The sequence below is a fragment of the Odocoileus virginianus genome, chromosome 4, assembly GCF_023699985.2.
Source record: "Odocoileus virginianus isolate 20LAN1187 ecotype Illinois chromosome 4, Ovbor_1.2, whole genome shotgun sequence".
In the NCBI taxonomy this organism is placed as follows: domain Eukaryota; kingdom Metazoa; phylum Chordata; class Mammalia; order Artiodactyla; family Cervidae; genus Odocoileus; species Odocoileus virginianus.
Window position 1 is genome coordinate 18,334,132 of NC_069677.1, and position 25,739 is coordinate 18,359,870.

The 25,739-nt window shown below is 34.5% G+C and overlaps 2 protein-coding genes across 5 annotated transcripts in view; one reads left to right on the plus strand and one right to left on the minus strand.

The window, feature by feature from the left end:
* The window catches only part of UTS2B (urotensin 2B), a 44,678-nt gene extending 27,728 nt beyond the window's left edge, over window positions 1–16,950 (plus strand). For 2 of the 3 annotated variants that reach the window (XM_020905241.2, XM_070466240.1), the window contains exons 2-6: window positions 1,243–1,472; window positions 6,356–6,454; window positions 7,632–7,669; window positions 8,911–9,004; window positions 15,973–16,950. In XM_020905241.2, coding sequence (XP_020760900.1) covers window positions 1,370–1,472; window positions 6,356–6,454; window positions 7,632–7,669; window positions 8,911–9,004; window positions 15,973–15,998 — 360 coding nt within the window. In that variant the 5' untranslated portion in view covers window positions 1,243–1,369 and the 3' untranslated portion in view covers window positions 15,999–16,950. The remainder of the gene's footprint in view (window positions 1–1,242; window positions 1,473–6,355; window positions 6,455–7,631; window positions 7,670–8,910; window positions 9,005–15,972) is intronic. The other variant, XM_070466241.1, reaches the window with a different exon arrangement.
* A 2,906-nt stretch (window positions 16,951–19,856) lies between these two features.
* The window catches only part of OSTN (osteocrin), a 41,206-nt gene continuing 35,323 nt past the window's right edge, over window positions 19,857–25,739 (minus strand). The window contains exons 4-5 of one of the 2 annotated variants that reach the window (XM_020905236.2): window positions 23,895–23,991; window positions 19,857–20,074 (exon numbers count right to left, since the gene is read on the minus strand). In XM_020905236.2, coding sequence (XP_020760895.1) covers window positions 23,907–23,991 — 85 coding nt within the window. In that variant the 3' untranslated portion in view covers window positions 19,857–20,074; window positions 23,895–23,906. Of the gene's footprint in view, window positions 20,075–20,329; window positions 20,351–23,894; window positions 23,992–25,739 lie in introns of those variants that run through there. The other variant, XM_070466239.1, reaches the window with a different exon arrangement.

Sequence of the window (25,739 nt, forward strand, 5' to 3'; positions counted from 1 at the left end):
GAGGAGCCTGGCAGGCTGCAGACCATAGGGTCGCACAGAGTCAGACAACTGAAGCGACTAATGGTTCCAGGAACAAACATGCTAACTTCATTTACCTAACACAGTCAATAGTGAAAACTTGTTTTTCTTTGAACAATTAATTTGGCTATACACTCATGTGAAGAATTTAGTAAAATAATTTGATTGTTAGGGAGAGAGGATTGAATGATTTAATTAAAGTCTTTGTAAGTTTTTTCCCAAAGAGAATGGGTGGTCATGAATAAGGAACTTATTTGTCATTAAATTGCCAACATCAACTAAAATATAACAGAAGAAAAGGTTCAGAAAGTTGTATCAGATATCCTGAAAAAGGCTTTGTGGAAAGAAACATAACATAATGTTGTTTAGAAAGAAGTCATCAGTACCTAACCTTATCTGAGAAGACAAGTCAATTATTTAGCCTCCTATTAGAAGGCAAACCCTGTGAGAACAGGGTTCCTTGTTTTGTATAACAGAATTAAAGAAAAAAAATTCAGAATAAACTTATTTACATTTCAAAACATTTTTTTTTTTTTTTAAATTAGGGATCCATGAGCTGAACTTGTCTCTAATACAGTTTTAGAGCAAATACATCTTAAGTCTCTTGTGAGAAAAAGTAAATGCCAAGACCAGAGGTCACTACTGCATCTTCAGTCGTAAAACTGTAACTATAGATATACCAAAAGACTTTTACTTAAAAAAAAAAAGTACAATTAAAGCAAGTATTAAAGAGAGTAATTGATGGGACATCTGCCAACTTTGAATTAATTAGATTCGGCCTTAATTTTTAAAAGTGTTAGCTGCAGCAAAATGATAGAGTAAGACATTAATGTTCCCATTATGATTCACTTCAAATTTGAACTCTTCCCAGCTCAAATCTGTTTGGTTGGTTAAAAGTGAAGTGATGGTTGCAAATAACAACTGTATCCAGAAAACTATACCCAGTTCTAAATTAGCCAAATGAAAGGCATTGTTCCATTTCATTGTTATGAAAATCTAATTGACAGGTTCTCTAGTCTTAGTTTTAGCTTTATGAGGTGCATGTGTCTGAGTACGTGTGCATGAACAGGAACGCCTGCTTTTAGTGAAATGGGCAGATATGAGATATATTGATTGGGTTCTTCCTGCCATTGAGTGAATAGAAAACCTGTCACTTCTCCAAGCAGTGAATCATGTTGACAGAGAGCAATACATTTTATAAGGTTTTTTTTTTTCTTTGTTCAGATCATTTGTAGTTGAAGCACATTTGCCACCTTTTAAAAGTGATCTCTGCAGCATTCCAGAGCCATTGAAATATTCGTCTTGACCTGGATAGTCAGTTTCTCTGCTAGCACAGAAGAAGATTTTTAACATGAACGTGATTCTATCAACCACTCTTTGTTTTGGACTCCTAACTTTGTTATCTGTAATGATCTTTTTAGAATCGGTGCATGGGCTGCCATATTTTATTCAAGGTATGTACACATGAATGCAAAATCCTACAGGTGGGTAAATAATCCTTATTCTCCTATTTGCGTTGCTTTGATTTTTCTATCATTATGGCAATAATGTTTTAAACATCAATATAATTTAATCTTCAGACAACCCTTTAGTAGTTGCTGTTTTAAATTAAATGTAATCTGTGATGCTGTTCTCAAGTTAATTAATTTTAACTGACACTGTACTAAATTAATTTCAACTGCATTTGAAATTGCATTTGAAAGGGAAATCTCTTACTTATTTCTCTTCCATTAACAAAGACGGGGATGTATAAATAGTAATACAGTGCAATGCATATTTCAAAAGTACATCTTCAGGAAAAAATAAAAGAGTTTCATCCAGTGAGATTATTAGTAAATTACTTATAAAAAGAGAATGACTCCGAGAACATATCAAGACAACACTTTTATGTGCAGAGACCTAGGGAGAATGATACATTGGGAAATTTATATAGTACTTTCAGGAGGAGGATGTTAACACCCACATAATTCATTGACTGTAATCAGATTTCTAAATACTTAGGGTACTTATATTAAATGAAATAATATAATTTTTGACATCTACAAATACCATGATAAATTTAGAGAAAATAAGTTTCTATTCTGGTCATATTGGAACTTGATCTTTTAAAAAAAAATTTCATTGCACTCTGTAGTGGAAATAGCTTTTAATCTGGGAATCAGTGGGGTTAGATTTAATGCTGATTTACTAGGCAAACAACCTAACCTCATTGAAAGTTTTATATGTCTTTACCTTTTAAAAATAATAACTTAAAAATAGTGCTGTTTAATATCTTGTCCAATTTGAATCGATCATCTAACTGACCTCTTTGTCAGGAAGAGGGAGACAGACAGCCTTTGCTTTTGTCTTTCTTAGGCAAACCAAGACAGAATTTAATAAATTTTGTTTACATGACTCTGGGTTGGAAAAAGGGATTAAGTTTCCTCTTTCAGATCTAATCCAACTTTGCTGGACCGTTTTGCCTCAAATGTGGTTTTAAAAGTCAATGAAAATTAGAACAGTTCTTTTGATAGTGGAAATAAAATTGCATAAACCCTTCTTATTTATTTATAGGGATTTTCCCTTTGAAAAACAAATACAAGCCTGGGACCTAACTGCAAGACCTAAATACAAGCTTGGTGATGAAAGAATCTGGATTTTATCTTAGGCACTCACATTTTGTCTTTGGCCAGCCAAAATCATTGTACTTGGTAGGCCTTCATTGCTTTTCCTATGAAATAATGGGATTTTCAATGTTCTTAACAGCATAAATGTATGAGGAAGGAAACATCTGGCCATTCACAGAAGACTCTGCAAAATGAGGATGTTAGTGGTAACTGTATTATAACTTCTGATATCATGTATATGAAATACAGAAAAATCCAACTTAAACTTTTTACTAGATTAAAAGGAGATAACATCTCTAACCCCAGAATACCACACACTGATGTCCATATATCATCAGCAACATATAGGAAAGGTTTCTCTCTGGGACCCCTTGATCTCAGTTTCATTATTTGTAAATAGAGAAGACAAGTTATTGAGAAGTTTATTTTCTAATCTAAATTGTCCAGGATTAGAGTAAACCTCACCATTTTTCAAAGCAACTAAATGTTTGACTTATTTTAGTCTTTTAACACTGTTTTCAAATAAGCATTTGTCCACTGACAGACCAAAGGTGGGGTACCATCCTCTCTGTGTTAGATGCCACCCAAGACCAAGAACACAATCTTCCAGCTTTCCTATGGTTTTGGGGTCACATGAAAGCGTGCCTCATAAGCCTGAAACCGGGCAAATTGCCTACCGTGAAAGAACAGCTGTGAATATCATGACTAGAAAGACTATTTAAAAGTTTTTTGGTATATTATCATTTGAGGGTGTTCCAGGTTTCTTTCTGGCAAAATTTCTTATCTATACCCCATAAAAAGTGTCACATTCAAATGACAAGCAAGGACATAACTGCATCTTTTAAGCTTCAGTGTCTCAGGTGGTAATGAGTCTTTTTTTTCCTTGTATATTGCAAAAGTAATCACTCATTTCTGAGTAACTTTGCCATCCTTTTTGCTAAAGGGACATTGGCACTTGGGTAGTTTTTTTATTCGAAGAGTTTCTTTATCAACACTAACTTTTAATTCAAAGACAGAAATATTAAAAGTACATGCATCTTTTCTTTTAAAGCTGTATCTGTTTTAAGACTAAAAATAAAAATGAGAAAAAAGATTTATCTTCTATTATTTTTCTTATCTTTCTGATGTCTTACTTTAGAAAATTTTTTTAAAAATTTCTTAAAAAAAACTTTTACTCAGAGTTTCCTTTAAAAGGTGGTTTCTTAAAAGGTAGTGACAAAAATTTCTGAGAACAGTGTGTAGTCACTGGAAACCAAATGGGTAAAGAATGGTTAATACATTAATTTTCTCTTTTGAAAATGTTCTACTTAAACACACAGAGAAAGGGACTGTAAATTAAGCCAACAAAAGGTTCAGAAGGTAACATTTTCTAGCTACCTTCTTCCTAGTTTTATAAATTCCCTAAATTGAAGGCAACGAGTCTGTTTCTTTTATCACAGTTCTCTTTCTAAAACAAATAATCATTATCACCTGGCTACACAGTGTTCCTCACTTTTTCAATGAAAGCATTTTAAAGATTATAATTTAACATTTTAATGAATAGATATAATAAAAATTGCTATACTATTGCATAGTTATATCTTTTTTCTTAAACTAAATTATTCCTCAGGGTCTTTGTTTAATTGATGTTAAGCAAAAGTTCCATTGATAGTCTATTATTTTAACTACTCCAAGAAAAAAGAACCCCAGAATTTCACAAATAATTTCTATGCCTATGAAGTAATGGAAATTGAGGAACTTTAAAACTGAGGAAATTGAGCAACAATAAATGTGTTTGTCAATGTAGAAACTTTGATGATGCCACCTACCCCAGGTCATTTATTGTCTTTCTCAGCAAATCGTTTATTCCTTTAATTAGCCATTTAGTTATTTGAGTTCATTAATTGACATTTTGGAGACACAGGGAATAGGAGACAATTTAAAGGAATAGCCTAGTTAAATTATGAGCCATTTCTCTAACTGAAGCCTCAATATTCCCACTTTTAAATTTTAAACTCACTAATCTATCTTTTGTCCACACAATATCAGTTACTATGACTGAACTGGAACAGGATCTTATGGTCCTTGCCCCCTAACCCCCTTGCCCATGTCCTCAGACTTCCTTTTTTTTTTTTTTTGGACAAACTTTAGACAAAGAATAAGTTTAATCGGAGAACTGAGAAAATGAAGAAACAAAGGGAAACAGTCAAAGGAAGCCCAGTAACAATGATGTAGTCTTTAAGCATAATCAAGGACCTTTAGTTCCTCCTCAAGGGCCATAGATAATATTCTGAGCCATATCCTGTGAGCCATCTTATAGATACTGAAACATCAGGTGGAGAAATTAACCACCTGACGACCAGACCGTAGTCATGACATAAGCAGCCACAATGCTGAGAACTGGCCTCAAAGAAATTGAAACAAACTGACCCTGGAACTGAAGATTAGCAGTACCTAAAATAAGCAAGATTACACTGGTCAGACCACTGATGACCAATTTCAAGATGACTATCAGAGCTGACACGTTTATGCATGTAGCCCCCTCCCTCAGCCTATAAAAGCTCTTGCCCCCTGACAATTAGGGGGCAGTCAGACACTGGACGGTTCTCTGCCCTCCCCATCCCTCCTGGTTGCTGGCATCCAAAATAAAGCAAACTTTCCTTCCCACTAAGCTGGCCTCTTTGAATGGCTTTTGAGTGGCAGCAGCTGGACCTGGGTTTGGTAACATGAGGAGGAAAAGAGAGGGAAGAATGATCCTATAGAAATTATATGATAAAGGTTTGATTATTTTAGGCCACCTTATAAAGTTCATTTTGTTCATAAGACACTAATTATTATTTTAATCGCATTACAATCCTGTTGAATCTTCATTTTTTATAGCTTGAATAAAGTCTATTGTCCTAATTTCTACCCCAGAATCAAAATATTTAGGAAAATTTGGTTGATTTTTTCTGTTTTTAGAGTGCTGAGAGAGTGGGCTGGGAGGTAAATGGACAAAGATCTAAAGCTATGAACACAGAAAAACTAGGCACCATCTAACCATTTCCACAAGGTTGCCTTGGATGGTTCAAGGCAATTCCCAGAACACAAAATGGCTCATATTTCTATGTGTATAAAATCTCAAAGTCAAATTTTACATTTTTATCTTAAAAACAACAACTTTTAATTTATATTTTTTATGTTAAACACAACAGTAGAAAAATTTTTTGAAAAATACAGATGAAAAAACAAAGTATAGCTTACTGTAATTCTACTAAGGCAGAAATAATTACGGGTAAATTTTAGACTGTAAACTTCCAGGTATATTCTCCATCTTTGCTTCCTTCTCTTTCTCACAGTCTCTCTTTGAGGGTTCATGTACATTCGGTGATTTTTAAAACAGTTTGTCTTTTTGTATTATACATATCTCTCTATACACTTTTATTGGCAAGTATACACACTTTCCAGATTATGCAGTGGTAAGGAATCTGAATGCAGGAGATGCAAGAGACTCAGGTACTATCCATGGGTCAGGAAGATCACCTGGAGGAGGAAATGACAACCCACTCCATTATTCTTCCCTGGAAAATTCTAAGGACAGAGGGGCCTAGCGGGTTAAATTATAGTCCGTGGCATCGCAAAGAGTCGGACATGACTGAGCAACTGAGGACACATACGCATTAATAGTTACCTGCAAAATCTATTTAATCAGAAACACATTCAAGTGACACAGGTTGAAAAGAGCTTTCACTTCACTGAGGTAATTATTACAGGAAATGAATTGCTTCCAGATAAAGAAGATACAGATGGTGAAGAACTATTGCGGGCTCTACTGAACAAAAATTTTGGCTTCCAAAGACCTTCCAACATTGGTGAGTTAAGAATAAAGTCAAACATTATTTATTCCATCTTCTGACCTGTTTTCTCTACATGTTAATTTATATTAAAGAAAGTAATAATTACTAATTTAAAGCTACACTGAAGGCGTGTCTGTTATTTCATATTCATGCTAAAAGCAATGGCATTAATAAAAAACATTAAAATCTTATTTTGTTCAATTAGAGTATTCTAATGGGGTTAGTAATGGTCGAGTTACAAAACAGTTATCCTTACTTATATTTTTCCCTCTCATCTATGTCACTCCCCACAGGTACAGTTAATATTTTCTTTTACTAAATGCTTCGAGGGTATTATTAAATGTTTTGAAATAGGTTTCCACTAGAAATATCTCAAGTTAACTGTGGTTTGTGGCACTTTTTTTGCAATCAGATTCTTAGAAATTGGGAAATGACTGGAGTAGAAACCATTGAGAAATTTAGGCTCCACCAAGCTTTTCTTTTCTTTGAGGTACAGGATAATCTGATTTACAATTATGCATCAGATTGGTCTCCAAGAAATGATAGATACTGTCAGAAATTTAGCAAGTCTAACCTGAGAGACAGTGTGACAATATGATAATCTACTGCTCTCTCAGAAAACATCTCTTCTAAAAAAACTGTCTATTCATGGGACAGGGTACTGGTTAAAACAATACCTTAAATACTTAAAATTACAGGATTTAAAAATTAGAAATAAGATGTTTCATTGAGGAAAATGGACATGATTATAAAAAGAAAAATCTGTATTCAAATTGTAAAACCCAGAGAGATCACTATTAGTATTTTGGGAAATTTCCCTCTTGATTAAATTTTACAGATAAGATTTGTGGCCTGCTGGTTTTTTTTTTTTTACTTAATATTTTTTCATGAGAATGTCCCCATGCCAGTGTAAAAGTTTACTTCAAAATAGTAGTCCTTTATTAGAACTATGAAAAGTCCCTATTTAAGAAAACTCTGTATTTATGATGGAAATTAGATATTTGCTTATTATATTACTGATTATATTTCAATATTACAGGAACTGAAAAAGTGTTTGGGGCTTTATATTACAGATACATGGGTGATTTCAAATCATACCAAAAAAATACCTTATCTTTCTGAATGTGTGACCAGAAGTGAATTAAATATTACTTGCAATGTACATTTTTTATATGACATATGTGTCTTGCAGGTATAGAACTGGCTAACAAGTTGGAGGAACTTAACCAGGTGAGAATGTGAAACACATGAAATCTCAATTTTCATAATTATTATAAGACAATTTCTTTTGAAACAGTAGTTTTACAAATTATTAATACTATATTTTAAAACTATTATTCTTGCTAGAAAAAGAGTGAAGTAGGAAAAACAATCAAATTCTACTAAAAAAAGAAGAAAAGGAAAACAAGACGAAACTATAACTGAAGTGATCATGGGATAAAATGTCTAGAAATCCGGATTTTAGATCCAGCTCTCCAATTACCTAGGAGACCATGGAAGAATTAAAATTCTCTGGATCTAAATCTCCTCATCTGTAAAATAGGAAGCTATAATTAGATTGGTGGTTTTCAAAAGCTATTATTACTTTTCAAAGTGGAAATATTTTTTCCAAACAAAATTGTATGTGGTCCCAGTAAATGAAACATATAAACGTGGAGCTGTTCTGCTTGAAGCAGCTAGTTTGGGAGGAGAGGGAGTGAAGTGCTGCATTCTTGACCTGTCTTTGGCCTTGGGACAGGGAACCCGTTGGCAACCTTATCCCCCAACTTCTCTCTATGAGGAAAATTGGAAAATCATTGCATTAGATTATTTCTTAACTCTTTCAAACACAACTGCATGCAAATTCATTATCATATAAAGCATGTGGCTGTGAGAGAGAAGTATGCCCCATCAATTATTAGCAGCTAGGACATAGATACATGCAGTAGCTCAAGCTGAATTCTGTTTTGATAGAGTTAGATCTCCAGGGTTTAGGCAATCAGTGATCTTGCTAAAGATCAACTTGGCTTACACTCTGGATGGAAACCTTAAGTTCTCAAAATACTTCTCCTTTCCCACTAGGAAGGACAAATATTTCAGGAAATTTGAACATACACATAAGTCTTTGAAACTCCTTGAAAAGGACTGGTCATTTTGGCTGACATCAAATCTATTCCAGCTACACAGGCTGTGTTTACAGGCTTCCCATTAATGAACACTGAGACTTGGCTTCCTTCACCATAAACCTGTTTGTTCCTGATTGTCTGTTGAGTCATGGACCTTTCCCAGCCAGTTACTAAATGCAAGTTTCCTTTTATTTTTCTGTTTAATTATTTTTATTTTTTTTATTACTCATTTCTTTTTCTGTTGCTCTTTCCTCCTTCCTTTTGTCCATCTTTCCTTCTTCCTCCTTTTCTTGCTCTTTCTTCTTTCATAGAAAATGGTATTGCTGTTATTAAAAACTAATAATGTTCATATTTGATTTTTAACAGCTGGAAAAGCTGAAAGATCAGCTCATAGAAGCAAAGGATGCTGAGATGTCTTATGCGATAGAAGGTCTATCTTCTTCCCATCCTAATAAGCGAGGTAAGTTTTCCCTTCAAAGTCTTAACATTGAATTCTAAGATTACTTTTGCAAGTATTTCTGAGAGGAATAAATTAAGTTGACACTTCTTTATCTTATGTTGATGATCAGATCAAAGTTCATGTTTAAAAAAAAATAGCAATGAAGTTTTCCCCAATGGCTCAGATGATAAAGAATCTGCCTGCAATGTGGGAGATCAGGTTTCAATCCCTGGATTGGGAAGATCCCTTGGAGAAGGGAATGGGTACCCACTCCAGTATTCTTACCTGGAGAATTCCATGGACAAAGGAGCCTGATGGGGTACAGTCCATGTGATCTCAGAGTAGGACATGACTGAGTGACTGAGCACACAGACATTCAAATGAAGGCATTAAATGTCTGTAAACTCTGTCACATATACAACATGGTTAGCAAGATCATATGTTCCAGATTTAAGTAAAATTAGACTTTCATTGTTTAAAACTGTGTCTCACCCTTGCTATTTTGCTTAAACACTGGAGAGTAAGGAGTACTCTCATTGCTATAACACTTAGTCTAGGTTTTGATTAATAATATTCAATTTTAGAGAGATTTGTCTTTTGGATTCCTATAACTTTTTATAACATTCCTGGAAAATTCTTGTGTATTAAAAAATTGAATGTATGTCTCTTTATTCACAATGTGATATGAGATTTGCTAAGGCATATTTTATTCATTTTCACTTGTCCCCTTCCTCTCAGGTTTGTCTTTAACTGCTGTAAAAAAGCAGTTTTTACAATGGAAGAGGATGAAACAGCATTCTTTAGACACTTAGCATATATTAGACATTTTATATTTTACTATCTCAGGTTGTTATGGTTAAGTATATAGAGTCTATAGTTAAGACTGCCTGGGTTTAAATTGTAATATTGAAATAGCCTATGTGTGTGAACTTGGGCAATAATCTAACTTCCTGTAACTCATTTTCTTTGCCCCCAAATGCAAATAATAATAATCATCTTTATGGGATTGTTAGGGGGATTTTATAAGTTAGTATATGAAAGTCACTTAGAACAATATCTGGCATGTAATCAGCATTATGTAAGCCTAACTTTAAAAATTCATTTTGATCATTATTACTATAATTATTATTTTATTTTCATCATAATCACCATAAGATAGCTATTATTATGCCTATATTATAGATGGGAAAATTACATCTCAGAGGGGTTAAATAGCATGCTGAAAATAACCCAATTACTAAGTGATTTAACCAGTGAGCCTGAAGGACATAGATAGAGGATATATTGGAAGGTGGAAGGGAGAGAATCTTCAGGCTTTCTAAGGACTTTAGCTTTTACTAACTGTCATACTGGGTAAGACTGAAGGCAAAATGAGAAAGAGATGGCAGAGGATGAGATGGTTAGTTGACATCATCGACTCCAGGAAATAGTGAAAGATGGAGGAGTCTAGTTGCTTCTCTCAATACTTATAATCAATTCATAGAATCACAGAGTTGGACGCGACTTAGTGGCTGAACAACAATTATCATATGGGAAATCACTAAAATTTGGAGCAAGTGAGCACTAAGAAATGTTTCAACAGAACCACTTTTGATGTTTAATGGAGAATATACTGCTGCTGCTGCTGCTAAGTCACTTCAGTCGTGTCCAACTCTGTGTGACCCCATAGATGGCAGCCTACCAGGCTCCTCTGTCCCTGCAATTCTCCAGGCAAGAATACTGGAGTGGGTTGCCATTTCCTTCTCCAATGCATGCATGCATGCTAAGCAGCCTACCAGGTTTCTCTGTCCACAGGATTCTCCAGGCAAGAACACTGGAGTGTGTTGCCATTTCCTTCTCCAGAATATACTGCAAAGAGGAGCAAAAATGGAAGCAGAGAGACCTTTAAAGAGGCTAATTTAAGGATCTAGATAATAAATGGTGGTAACTTTAGTTAGGGTGGCAGTAGTGAATTGATAAGAAGGAGTCTGATACTAGATATATTTTGAAAAAGGAAAAAAAAAGTCAACAAAATTTGCTCTAAAATTATATGTGAGTTGTAGAAAAAAGAGGAAGGTTTGTAAACGACTCCAAGGTTTTGCTCTAAGTGACTAGGGATAAAAGGGCAATTCTGTTTATTGAGGGCTTCCCTGATGGCTCAGAAGGTAAATAATCTGCCTGTAATGCAGGAAACTCAGGTTTGATCTCTCAGTGGGGAAGATCCCCTGAAGAAGGGGATGGCTACCCACTTCAGTATTCTTGCCTGGAGAATTCCATGGACAGAGAGTTGGAGGAGGCAACATGGTGCAAGGGTTTGGTGATGGAAAAGAGTTCGTATAGAGATTTGTTGAATCTTTTCATAGTCAATATGGCCTAGGCTATGATATGTTACAAATTTTAGTCCAAATCTGAGAGACTTAATATAAGGAAATCCATAAAGTTCAATGCATATAGTATTAATACAAGCCTCTTTTAGTTTGTGGCTGTATCATCTAGATTGTTGCTGTAACTTGACTGCTTCCAAGATTACCAAGATGAAGGAGAGGGATAGAGGTTGCATCTCAGCTCTCAGCTGCCTCAGCTCAGGGACATGCATCACTTCTACTGATCCACAGCCTTTAATTAGTCACTTGAGCTGCCACCAAAATATTGGAAGAACAAGCTAATAAAAGTTAGAAAGCACTTATAAAAGTACATGGGGAGTACCACCTCCACCACAGTCAATCCTTTGATCTTTTCTTAACCACATAGACTATACTCAACTGACTCTGTGTTAGAGACAACCCCGAATTCCTTTCACTGCTGCACCCCAAACAAAGAACAGGCTCTCCAGGAGATACTAAGTGTTGTCAAATATAATGTGGCTCCACTTCATTCACAGACTTATTAGCTAAAAGGACAGATTCAATAATCAGCATGGGAATAGGGAAAGGATAACAGCAATCAATCATCTTATTCATAAAGGAAAAGAACATGAGACATGAGTGGTAACCTCTAGCAATTCTGAAATCCCACAGGGCAAATATTATAAAAGTCTCTTACCCTGGAGATGGAGAAAAGTTTCTTGCTCAGGACCTACTAGTGTGTAGGAGGAGTCCTTTGTCCATTGTGTTGTTTCTCCTTTCTCTACTTTTTCTAAAGCTTTTGCTTTTTTTTTTTTTTTTTCATTTTTCATCCCTCAACACAGCTTATGTGCTTTTGGGGGACTGTTCTCTTTGAGGCCTGAGTGGTTTTCTCAGGCCTCCTCCTACTCTCACAAAATTGGAGGCCCCAGGTTTGTTTCATTTTAAAGTGTCAAAGATGTTTTTAGTTCTAGGGTTTATGATGTCTTTGACAATGATTTCTTTTACCAATTTAGACAGCCTCTCAACTATTGCTACATAGTTTTTAAAAAACTATTTTAACTATTTTGTATTCTTACCCTCAACTGAGTTTTTGAAGAAATACTTTGAAAAGTAATACTTAATCTATTTTTTTTGCCCTGAATTCCTTATTTCAATTGATTCTTACCTGACTTCACTCACTTAGAATCATTTTAAATCCCTTTTTATAGTTTTGGTATCTAGAAACAGCTTTTGAAATATTTCAAGGTCTTGTATTTCTGAACTACCTTTGTTTCTTTTTTATTTATTTGTAAAGATTCCATTTTCCCCTAGGCTTACTATTTCTTGTAATACCTGGCTAAGTGAATCCACCAGAAACCTAAAAATACTGCCAGTGTTCTATTTCCTTACCTTTTTCTTCTAGAAGTTCCAGAGGAACACATTCTGAATCCGAACTGTTATAGATGTCAGTTTTACCACACATTTTGCTACTTTGTAAAATGACTCTTCTTGTTTCCAGCCTGTGATATCAATTTCCTTGTCTTCCATTAATCAGTTGCTGAGGTTGTGCCATGATTTAGCTTCCTCTTAGAGTAGCACCCTCTTTCAAGTTATTAAGGTGTATTTTGGGATAAATTAGGCAAACCACATCAACAAAATAACCTTAAAAATTCAGTGGTGTAACTTGGTTTAAGATTTTTTTCATGTTTACATGAAGCTTTGTGTACCTTGATTATTTTCCTTCGCTTTGTGCCTGCATCATGTGTCCCTTTAACAGGATAGGAAAGATATGGAGGAAAACGCATTCTTACCTTCCAAAATTAGGCACCTGTTCTCAATCTAACTTAATGGGATTAGGGGAGCACCTGGGAAATGTCAAGAAATCCAATGAACAGTTGAAGAATCCTATCTCTACTATAGATATTTTGAGCTTGTTATGCCATGCATAACAAAATCTTCCCAGTAGTGATTTGAGTAAATCCCTGAGTATATAAATTTGGAGCTCAGGGAAGTAGCCCAGACTGGAGATCTAAACATGACAGCTACCTGCATGTCAGTATTGCTTGGTATTGTGCTGAGGCTCTCTCGGGAATCATTCTGCTGCTGCTGCTGCTGCTAAGTTGCTTCTGTCGTGTCCGACTCTGTGCGACCCCATAGACGGCAGCCCACCAGGCTCCGTCGTCCCTGGGGTTCTCCAGCCAAGAACACTGGAGTGGGTTGCCATTTCCTTCTCCAATGCATGAAAGTGAAAAGTGAAAGTGAAGTCGCTCAGTCATGTCCGACTCTTCGTGACCCCATGGACTGCAGCCTACCAGGCTCCTCCATCCACAGGATTTTCCAGGCAAGAGTACTGGAGTGGGGTGCCACTGCCTTCTCCGAGGGAATCACTAGATAGATATAAAACAGAAGACATCCAAGGACAGATGCCAGGCCACACCAAAGTTAGAGACTGGGCAGATGAGAGAGAATTAACAAAACAGACTGAGAAGGAGCAGCTACTCTGGAGAAAGGCCACAGGGAGAAAAATGCCTCAGATGTCAAACAGAAAAACTGTTTCCAGGAAGACATAGTTTGGCTGTTCCTAAAGTTATGGTAGATCCAGTAAAATGAGAGCTCAGAATTTCCATCTGAACAGCAATGGGAAGGGTTTTAATTGTTTTGACAAGTACTATTTGATGGACTTTTGGTTAAGGAGAATATGATAAAACAACAGAAATGGCTAACAATAGACAACTCTTTTGAGGAATTTTGTTCTGAAGGGTAGTAAAAACTGAAAATTAGCTGGAGTAACTTGGAGGAGTCAAGGAAGCTTTGTGATTGTTTTTAAGAAAGGAGATATTAAAGCATTTATGCATGTAGTAGGAAAAAAGTAAATATTTGTGGTGATAAACATATGAATTAGATGCCCAGGTTAGGTGACAGAAACAACCCACATCACATCTGTCATTTTTATTGGGGTAACTAGAAACAGTCTACCATGAATAACAATATATGAAGGTGAAATGAACTCAAAGATTCAGCTTAAAGCTAGAATATCTTAAACTTCTGTGAAATAATGTTATTTGTTTAACCATTTAATATATACTTGACAGACACCTGGTAAATCTTTCCTTTCATTAAAGATACAGCTGTCCAACACCAAGCATCATGCTAAAAACAGGAATTAGAAGAGAGAACCAGATAGATGTCAAGAGACAGAAGAATGCTGGCTAGGGTGTTCCCCCCACCCCCCACATAAATGATAAATGATAGATAAGCATTGAGGAGTTGGTTCTACTGGTGATATCATTCATGAAGATTTCCTTCAACTGGGAAGTATATTCCAGAACTGAGAATGCTCTTGGGGTGCAAGTCTTGGATATGTGTAGATTTATATTTTCCTTCTTGATTGAGATATTCAAAGATATCCAAAGGGACAGAAAGGGACTTTCCAAAATATAAAAAGAATATTGGATTAGAGAGCCAAGCTCCTCAGTTTACTGTCTGAAAATAAATTTCTGCTTTCATAGGATTTGAATGTGTTTTGTTGAAAGAAAACTCTGGCTCTTTTAGGAATGAAAAGTAAACTCTGAGTACTATCGTTAACACACTGTGTAGATGTGGTGATGAGCACTAAGGCCACAGTTTAAAGAGTAAGTGGAGTTAGGGAGAGATACCTGGGCAGGAAGATAGACTTTTATCATTTATGGCCAAGAGTGTCTTAACTGTCCTATGAGTTCTTCAACTCATTTTTATTGTGCATCCCATTAATCAATAGTGAATCAAAGACCTATCTCCCCAAGGTCTTCATTTTATAAAACATTTAGTTTGAAGGAAATTAGAGAAGTTTTAATTAACTAGATGAAGCTAATGTTAAGTCAGATAATTGATTGAGAACAATCCACAGAAGATTTGAAATCACTCATTCATGCATTTAAAGATTTAAAATGCTGCTTGAATTAGTTTGATTTTTTTCTGAAGAATCACTTTATGATCAGAATGTGAGACTCAGTTTGACAATCAAATTACATAAATATCATATGGTGGTTTGCAAAGGGAAGTTTAAATTCTCTTCCTTCTTTTTCCTCCAGTAAATAGAAGCATATTTATCACTAATTTTGCTTATTTGCTTAGTCCTCTTTGGGACTTAAGTTACGCCAACTCTAAACAGAAAATTAAAGTTGCTCAGTTGTGTCTGACTCTTTGTGACCCCATTGAATAGTCTATGGAGTTCTCCAGGCCAGAATACTGGAGTGGGTAATCTTCCCAACCCAGGGATTGAACCCAGGTCTCCTACACTGCAGACAGATTCTTTACCAGTTGAACCACCAGGGAAGCCCTCCTAAAATAGAGGAGTACATCTAGTGGGATGGCCTATTGTATTCTTTGAATTGTATTACATGCATTATAATGTAAAACAGAGCTGTCCATTAGAACTTTCTTTAATGAGATGACCATTCTCTAACTTGCACTGCCTGTTATGGTCATCTATTGAGCACTTAAAAGTTGGTTAGTATTATAGAGAGGCTGAATCTTCAAAAATTTATTTAATTTTAATTAATTTAAAGATCCATATGAGGCTGACTACCACTAAATATCTGTTTTAGAAAACTTTCTCATACTCAGGCTTACTTAAACTATTTTATTGAAGTGTAATATTTTTATTAAAAATCTTTCTAATAAAGACTTGTTTTGTTTCTTTTTTAGCTTGTTTTTGGAAATACTGTGTCTAAAGTTTTTGCTCTGGGTGCAAAAAAGGGTAAGAACATTAGAAAAAGTCACATATCTACCTACTCTACTGTTTAAAGATCAAAGCTATTTCAAGAATAAAAAAAGAGTGGCAGAATTTATACAGCTTGTTACAGGCTGAAAGTTGATGTTGTGAACCGTAGTGACAAAGTAGTTGCACTTGAATAGCATGGACTATCAGAATGACTCTGTAGAGCTAAAGCTGAGAGTTCTGCACCTATTGTATGCTTTCCATAAATTTATTGTCTACATATCATTTTGTTCAGTGATGACTAAGTGCTTGAGCTATCAATTAAAAAATTTAAAAATTGCTTTGGAAAATTAAATTATATTGTCTGAATCTATGTGGAAAATATGTATCTTTGTTCTTTCTCTTTTTTTGTGAGTCTGCTGGCTACTATCTCTTTTCTGTTCATTAGAATAATTGTTAATAAGACTCTTAGTACCAAATAAATGCGTTACTAGGGAGCAGAAGTCTTGTTTATTGGACTCTAGGAAAAAGTAGTACTAGGTGTTTGAGAGAGAGATATTAAGAAGATTTTCTTACATAACAATTTACCTTTGGGCCCCTTAATTCTTATCTCTGCCTTCATCACAGTATCAGAAATTGAGACTTCTAGCATGTCTGTGAGAGAGTAGATTCAGTTTGCTAAAAACATCAAGCTAAACACAAAAGCTCATTGAGTTTTTTTTTCATTCATTTCTTTCTCACATCTTCACATTAAACTGCTCTTGCTTATGTCTGAACAAACATATTTAATCAATTCAAGGCTAGGAATCCAACTTCACTTTTATTTGCCACCTGTGGTGACACTGAAACATTGTCAAAGAAAGTTTATAATTAAAAAATATCAGTGGTAGACTATCAATGGTCAGATAGTCTACAGGCATTCCCTTATATCACAGTATGGGGGAAATGTAGTTTATCTACATATATCAATTGTGTGGTTCTTAACAATAAAACTATCTTATGACTTAGATTGAGCAATATTGCTTAAGTGAAAAACAATTTAAAAATTCATAAATCAGACCAAGTTGAGTAATATACCTGTAGTGCTTTAAATAAACTTGTTAGGAGCCACTTGAATGTACATAAATATATAGTTGCTTAATAATGCCTGAATGCTTCTCACGTATTTACACCTGCTGTGAACACAAGCATGATATTATTATAAACAAAGATAAAATGCCTGTTTTCATCATTTCATGTTTGTTAACTTTGGCACAGTTGAATGATATTCAAGCATTTTTAAACTTTAGGGGTAATGTTATTCAAAAAGTTTCTGATACTTTTTCCCTTTAGAGAAATTTATTAATAGTTTTTCTTATAATTTGTTATTTTTTTAAATTTGCCTTAAGAAGTTTAATTCCCTAACAATATCTGTAAAGTAAAGGTAGAATTCCCTAGATATTTTTTGTTTTTGTAGTCAGCAATTAACATCCCCCATGAAAAATTAGTTATGTAATTAACACCAGAATTCAGAAATCCCTATTCACTGCTTCATGAAGCTTCACACAGGAACAAAGAAGAAGAAAAGGTGATCTATTTCTTTGAAACTAGATGAAAAGTCCCTTCAAGCTGGTAACTTTCAATGACATATAGCTGGATTTAGTAATACACAATACATTGTACAAATGGATGAGATGACTTGTCATATTCTTGAGAAATTATTATTTAATTTCCTGATATGTTAAACAAATATCTTATTTTAAAGTAGAATACCACTCATGATTTTTCTACTCTATATAAAGTAGTTGTAGAAATTAAAATATGAAATCAAATAGTTACAAGTAGAGAAAACATTTTTCTTTTTTTCTTCATGTAAGTCTGGTGTATATTCTATGAGGCAAACGTATTACACATCAGAACAAAGTGTAAATCAATATATTGTGACTTCTTACTTTAGTTAAAATGGAAGCACAAAAGCATAATTTTGAATTTAAAAATTAAAGAAGATAGGAAATCAATTTGTTTAATCCAACTTTAAATCTTTACCATGATAAATTTTTAGGCTACACTAGGTTTTAATACCTTTTGTCAAAGCATGCATGAAGCAGCAGCATCCAGTTGGATTGGAGTGGAATGGAGTGTTAATCACTCAGTCATGTCCAACTCTTTGTGACTCCATGGACTGTAGCCTGCCAGTCTCTTCTGTCCATGGAATTCTCTAGGCAAGAATACTGGAGTGGGTAGCCATTCCCTTCTCTAGGAGATCTTCCTGACCCAGGGATCAAAGCCAGGTTTTCTGCATTGCAGACAGAGTCTGACAAATATCCAAATGGGAGAAAAATGAAAGAGTTGCTAAGGAATAGGATACATTTCTATAAATCATCACAGAGTTGGGCAAGATAAATTATAACTTAAAAATTCTTTCAAATAGTAAGTTCTGCAGGATCTTTGTGTACCACTGCTAAATTTCTAGTGCAAGAATATGAACAGAAATCAAAGAATCCGTGAGCTTTCTCAAAATTTACTTTTCTTTGCTAAGGCTCCTCTATTACAATTCAAAGAATATTTCATTTTCAGTTTTTTTCTAAATTAAATTTAAAGATTTTCAGCAGTTAGAAAATTTCTCCCCCAAAGAAACTACACACAAAATCACTTTCTGTACAATGAATGCTAACTATATATGTTCATTTCTGTGTTTGAGTTTATTTTATTCTTTGGATTGTATGTTGATTTATTTTTAGTTAAAATCAACAACTACCCACTTCTCTCCTCTTCTTCCAGTATAACTGTAACTTCTCATTACACTCTTCCTTTTTAGCTAAAATAAACCTTCCTCTACTGGTCAAACTTTTTTTTTCTCACATATCAGGTCTGCTTGACAGTGATTACTAGAGTTTAAAGAAGTGTTTTCAGAGGCTTTTTAAACTTCTGCTAATTTATGCTAAATCTCTTGTTCAAGTGATAAATCCTCTGTATGTTTTTAAAGCATATACAATGCACAATGGGCTTATGCACTTAAATTACAGCAACAATGCAGTTTTTGCTGAGGACTGCTTCCCAGAATACCAAACCTTGTGCTTTCATAGGCGAATTAAAAATAATTTGAATCATTTTAAAGAAATCATTCTCAAATATATTATACTCTTCAATGCTTTATTAAACACAATATATGAAACAGATTAAATGGATTCATAGATGGGTGGTTAACATTAAGAAGACTGCTTATTGTAATGTGCTAAAATGTGTTGTGCTTCAATTAGGTGAACTGAACTGGCCCCAAGAGCTCTGGCGGTTTCCTATTTGACTTCCCCCACAAGTTCATGTTATTTCTGTAAATAGCTCTCCTAATCAGCCACTGCTACTCTCAATTAACTATAAGTTATAATTTAGAGAAATGGAAAGTTGTTAGGGGACACGAGATAGCCAAACTTGGCAAATGAATAATATTCTTCGATTCCTGATTCTAAGTCAGTATGCTCTGACCTGCAGTGTTTCTCAGTTTATAGGGAGAATAAAATTTATGGTTTTAATTACTGCTGTTTTTTCTTGCTCAGAGAGTTTTTCTCTTATATCTGGAACTAGGATTGTGTTTTATTTGGTTAAACTGAATTGACATTTGAATGTAAAAGAAGCCTAATTTCATAATCATTACCCAAGAGGCTCACAGACAAAAGATAAGAGAGGAGTAAAAGTCTTCAAGAGAAAATACACAGCATCGTCTTTCCTTGTTCCCCAGTGATGATCAAATGGATTGTACCTAAATTCTACTGAAATAAATGTCAGTCTTTAGCTATTATTCCTCAATTTCATATATGTAAATGGTAAAGGCACACAGAAAGCATTTCAATGTATTGTGTTTCTTAGAAAAGTAATGTTTGGGGTGTAGTAACCATTCATGAATAACTAAAATATATATTTTAAAAGTATCCATGCATTGAAATTATCTGCACAATTTAATTGAAGTTGTAACAATACTGTGATGTGATGAACAGAAGTTCAAGCTCTGGAAAGGATGACAGAAGTTTCCTTAGAAGTTTAATCATTAAGGAGTGTGAAGAACTTCAAAATATCTTCCATGTTTCTGTGACATTTCACCCAAGGAAGTTGTGTCTGCAAAAACGAAAGTTGAAAATGTTACAGCTAATGAGAACTCTGCATAAGGGGAAATCCATCAACTTCAGTTGAGAAGAGCTAAAACTTTAATTACATGAAGTTTCATTATAGCTTTTATTTAAGTGCTATGTCTTTTATGGCAGAGACAATAATGCAAAATGATAATTTCAGATCAAAATTTATTAAAAAGTGTATTTTAAATGTAACAGGTAGGTGCTTATGCTGAAACCACGCCCCCTTTCTTCTCGTACCTCTTTCTTTTGAGTTTCCAATCTTAGGTCAAAGGATGTTGCCGTTACAAGGGAAAGATAAAGAAAATTTGATTACTACTTTCTGTTTATTGTTAACATGTTGATAACTGTTGTATATTTTGCTCTCTTTAAAGGACCCAAATATATGCTGGTATTTAAGCATAGTATTTCTGTTATTTGAGAGGTATGTTGCTTTATCAGAATGATATGTGTCAATATTGTTCTAAAATAAAAATTGACAGTATAACGCAGCAACATGTATTTTACATTATTAAAAGTCTTAAGGTACTGTAGCAGCAAGGGGTAGCACAATTAATGATCATATTATCCACATTTCATTAAGTTGGCATCCTGTTTCAACAGCAGAGACCTAGAACTTTGCTAACTGCAGCTAGAGAAGCTGCATCTTACCACTTTGAATTTGAGTTGCTTAGAACTGAAACCTATTAAAAACTCAAAAATTTGGTCCAATATATTAACAATTTGAGGAGAACATTGTGTAAAAAGAAGATTATCATCCTTTCCAAAATGTGTATCAGGAAGAGACAAACATTTATTCTGGAAACTAAGTAACACACAGCAGCTGTATCTAGACTTGACCTCAAACCAAGAAAAACTTCCATGTTAGTACCAGTTTCATTATTAGTGTGAAGACTTACAGTGAAACCCAGAAGGTGAAAACCCACAAATAAAACTGCCCCCAAAGAGTGTATATTAGCTTTCACAGAAGTGAAACAAAGATTTTCATAAAGTGTGATATACTATTTCTGTTTGTTTAAGAATGGATAATCAGTGAAGTCAGCAATAACAATTTAGCACACAGATCTCATGGGCCATGAAGAGAATGTTGGCTTACAAGTCCAGAGGTTGGGACCTGGAGCTTGCTTTGTCCAAAAGTGTGTAAAATTTTGGGCAAATCAGTTTCCTCTCAAAGCCTGTGTTCTCATTCACTTACAAAAATGATTTAGGTTGAAGGAGACTTTATATCTTTGGATCTCAAGTGATTTCATTGTGTGATTATGTGAAAATTATTTAATTATTCATGTTACCTATTAAATGATTCACATATTACATTTGTTTAATTCAAAGGAATATTGTGACAATAAGAAATAACACAGCAAAAATAATTTTGAAAAGTTAAATGGAAATTAAAAACATATTTTGATAGCCTTTACTATTCTTAAAATATAAAAACATGAAACTTTACATGAGGAAGTAAAAAAATGTCAGAAATCTTGGTGATAGTGGCAGGAGGTAAAGAATAGAAACAATGGTTGAGCAGGTGAACCCACAATGATTGAAGAAAGGGAAAGAGAAAAATGTATGATATTAAACTCTTTTCTCAACATATTTTTATGATATTGCTATCTTTAGGTTTTAATAATAAGGACAGTGATGGGGATCTTCCCTAACCAGGGATTGAACCTGGGTCTCCTGCATTGCAGGCAGATTCTTTACCAACTAGGGAAACCCTTGATGCTCCAGAGGGCTCGGGCGGAGAGGGAGGTGGGAGGGGGGATCGGGATGGGGAACACATGTAAATCCATGGCTGATTCATGTCAAAGTATGACAAAACCCACTACAATATTGTAAAGTAATTAGCCTCCAACTAATAAAAAAAAATCTATTAAGTGAAGGACATAATATATTAATTTTTATTTCACATAACAATGATTCAGAAAACAGTAATTCAACTCCCTTTTCATAGTTTAGTAACTCTGGAGATTTTATGGTCTAAAACATATGTAAAATTTATAGGAAAAATGAACTCCTTATATGATTTTTTTGTCATACACGTGTTTTGGTTAAACTCAGAAATATTAAAATGGGTGATAACCCAGAGTTGCAAAGGTGATGAGATATATGTGGAAACCAACTGAATTTAATTATTTTAATCTCAGTGTCATAATGTTCTCAATACATCAAGAAACTGCAGTGTTGTGGCCCCAATTTCTAGGAGTTACTTAACTTTTAATAGCAATTAGTTCCTTTTCAAATATAATGTGGTGATTTTTTAGCATCCCTGAAGAGTAACAATCCTTCTTAGTATATCTCTAGAAATAAAAAAATTTCAACCTGAGTTTTGAAGATGGTGCTGCTCAAATGGCAGTGTCATTGGTTATTTTCAGTAAGTCCTCCTGTAGTTATGGACATTCAGTAACCTTGCCACTTCACTGACCAATGATTCCATAGAGGAAAAACTTATTTTAATTGACATTCTGTGAATGAGATAGTTGAGGTAAAATACTGATTTTTCATTGTGGTTGAGAGTATTTGATGAGGAGGCAAAAGAGCATGGCAGATTAAGAGGGTCAGGCTGATGTGACGCTCTGGGCCTCTTCATCATTGGTCTGAGGATTATCTTGGAAAAGCAAAAAGCAGTTTTCTCTCTGTAATCTGAAATTGTCAAAATAGTTCTGAGCTGTCTTAATCTGTTTGGGAGAAAGGACGCATCCTCTCTGTAAGCCTTATTGGGAGTGCCTAGATTGTGTGTCCAAAAAATATTTACTGGAATTGAATTCTACTTGTATCACTTACTAGCTGTGGGGCATTGTGAGTTAGTTAATATAAGCTTTCCACTTATTTGTACAATAATAATAATTATTATTGAGTACTTAATTATGTCTAGCACAATTCTAGGTGCTTAATGTATACCAATTCATTTATCCCCAGGACAATGCAACGTAGTTGAAATTATTATTATCCTCATTTTATGAAGGAGGATTTCAGAATTTAAGCAAGTTGCCACAGCTAATAGGTAGATGACCCAGGATGTGACCCACAAAACCAGACCTATCCACCTGGTAGTTATACCCCTTATACTGTATTACTCTTCAAGATATTGGAATAGTAACAATACTTACTTTACAGAGCATGATGAGTAAATAAAACTAAGAATAGGGCTCAGCATAGAGCTAATTTTCAGAACTGTAAGATAAGCTCTTCTCACTTGCACATATTGTGTGTCTAATACAATTTAGAATTAGTACAGGCATCTAATTTAATCTTCACAACACCCTTAATGTTATTATCTAAATGTTTAAGCTGCAGAGAAATCAGTTATCTTGATGGAAATGAGGTAATGAATGACAGAACCAGGATTTGGATTAAATGTCCTGATTTCATGCCTGATATGCTTTCTGCTATATCATTTTCTCTCCTGGTTCATGATGATAATGGGGTAGTTTAGTTATGAGCAACAAGATGTGTATATCACCAGAATGTGTCTTCTTAATAATAGAGGGATTGCTACATGTTTATTTATATTTATGAAAATGATTTATTCCTAATTAGAGCTTTAATCTTTGTCTGCATATTAATATTCAATATGTGAGTTTGAGAGAATAAGTCTTCTTTTTAGGGCAAAGTAAATCTAAGCATTGTTTTTTAATATCATTTAAATTATTTAACATCAATATACTAATCAAGTAAGAAATGCTTGAAAAACTGAGTTTATAAGCCAAGAGATCCAAAGGGGGATTTATAAACCAAGATGGATCAATTAGCCCACTGTGAAATATTAATCAAAGCCTGCAGGTATTGTTATTTCTTCAAATTTTACTCACGATTGGAATCCATTAGCCTCTGGAATTTGAAAGCCGGTTTCTTCCAATCCGATCCACAGGGACACCAAATCGCCTTTTTGGATGATCTACTACTTTCCTGAAACAAACCAAAAATAACATATTTAAGCTAGTGTTCAGTTTTGCTTTTTTTTCTTTCCTGCAGATCTGGGGCCTTTCTTCTGGAGTAGGAATGACTAGTAGTTCTTATTCATCAGCACCCAGTATATGTCAGACACTATCTCTTATCTTTTGAACATCTGTTGAAGTAGGTATGCCCACTTCCATTTTACATCTGAGGACACTGAGGCTTAGAGAAATTAAACAACTTATCCGAAATCGAATAGATGAAAAGCCAGATCTTACCAGCATACCAATCTGCTAAGTGTTTAGTTTGGGTAAGTCCCTTTCCCCTTTCCTCTTTCTGTCAGTTGAGGGAGGTTGCACTAGGTCAGTGGTTTTCCCCAATCTCTTCCTTACAATAGTTTTCCTGGGGAAGGATGGTGGTAGAAGAGGAACAGATACTGAAGCCAAGACTGGATATGGAGTAAGTGAGCCCCTCAGGTCTTCACTCAGATTTTACCTAGAGAAGCTTTGTGTGTGATAGTCTATATTTGTTATATATGTTCAGATATTGTTTTGGGGAAAAAAAGTTTTATTATTAAAATAAAGTTAAAAAATTCTACAAGAAGCCTTACAATTTGTGTGTTTTATCAATTATCTCTTTAAAAAGACACATTTTAATTTGATTTGTTATTGCCATTACTTGGTTCTATTAAGTCAAAATGCTAATAGGAAAGATCCCAGAGCTGTGAATGCATAACTTTCACTGACCTTGGATTTAAAAGTTTTTATCTTAAAAAAGATAGAAATAGGGAGAAACTAAGAAAGCCATGTAAGTAAGTGATTGTCTCACAGCTGAGGGGAATTGACTTAACAGATTTGTTGGGCTTTTTTATTGACATAATATGCATACAGAAAATAGGATAAGTATTTTGTGAGTGAACAATATGAGATATATACAGCTTATAAACACAATTACTACCCAGATCAAGAAATAGAACATTACCAGCAATTAAGTATTTTAGAATAGGAAAGAGTCTTAATTTTTGCACCAAATGTAAGAATATCAGCTCCAATTTTTGATCAGCGATGATACAGCTTATCACTTGAAAATCTCAATGAGGAAGACCTAATTGCCTCTCAAGACAACTTCATCAATATTCAACAGCTTAAAGAGTTTCAAGATGTGTTTCAGAGCATCTTCAATAGTTTTTTTGGTTCTTTCTAATTACTTGCATTATATTGTCAGTATTAGACTACATAATTTAAACACTAAAACTACATCATCTATAAAGGCTTCCAGCTGGGAAAGTGGTAGAGAATTCAAATGCCAATATAGGAGATGCAAGAGACGTGGGTTCAATCCCTGGGTTGGGAAGATCCCCTGGAGGAGGAAATGGCAAACCACTCCAGTATTCTTGCCTGGAAAATTCCATAGACAGAGGAGCCTGGCAGGCTGCAGTCGATGGCATCTGACACTGAGCGATTGAACAAGATGATATACTGCACTTCTGACCTACACAGTTGTAAGATAATACATAAATTTGTGGGTTTTTTAAACCTAGATGTTTGTGTTAATTTATTACCACAGCAATAAAAAACTGAATATGTTTGTTTGTATGATTTAGGGCTGATGTCTGAGTGTATTACAGCTAATACCTAAAAACAGGAAATGTGATTTTTATTCCGAGTCCTCAAATTCCTTCTTGAACAACTCCCATTATAACTCCAGGGAAGGGATAGGTAGAAGCCATCCTGGGATAGAGAAGAATGCTCTGGGGAAGT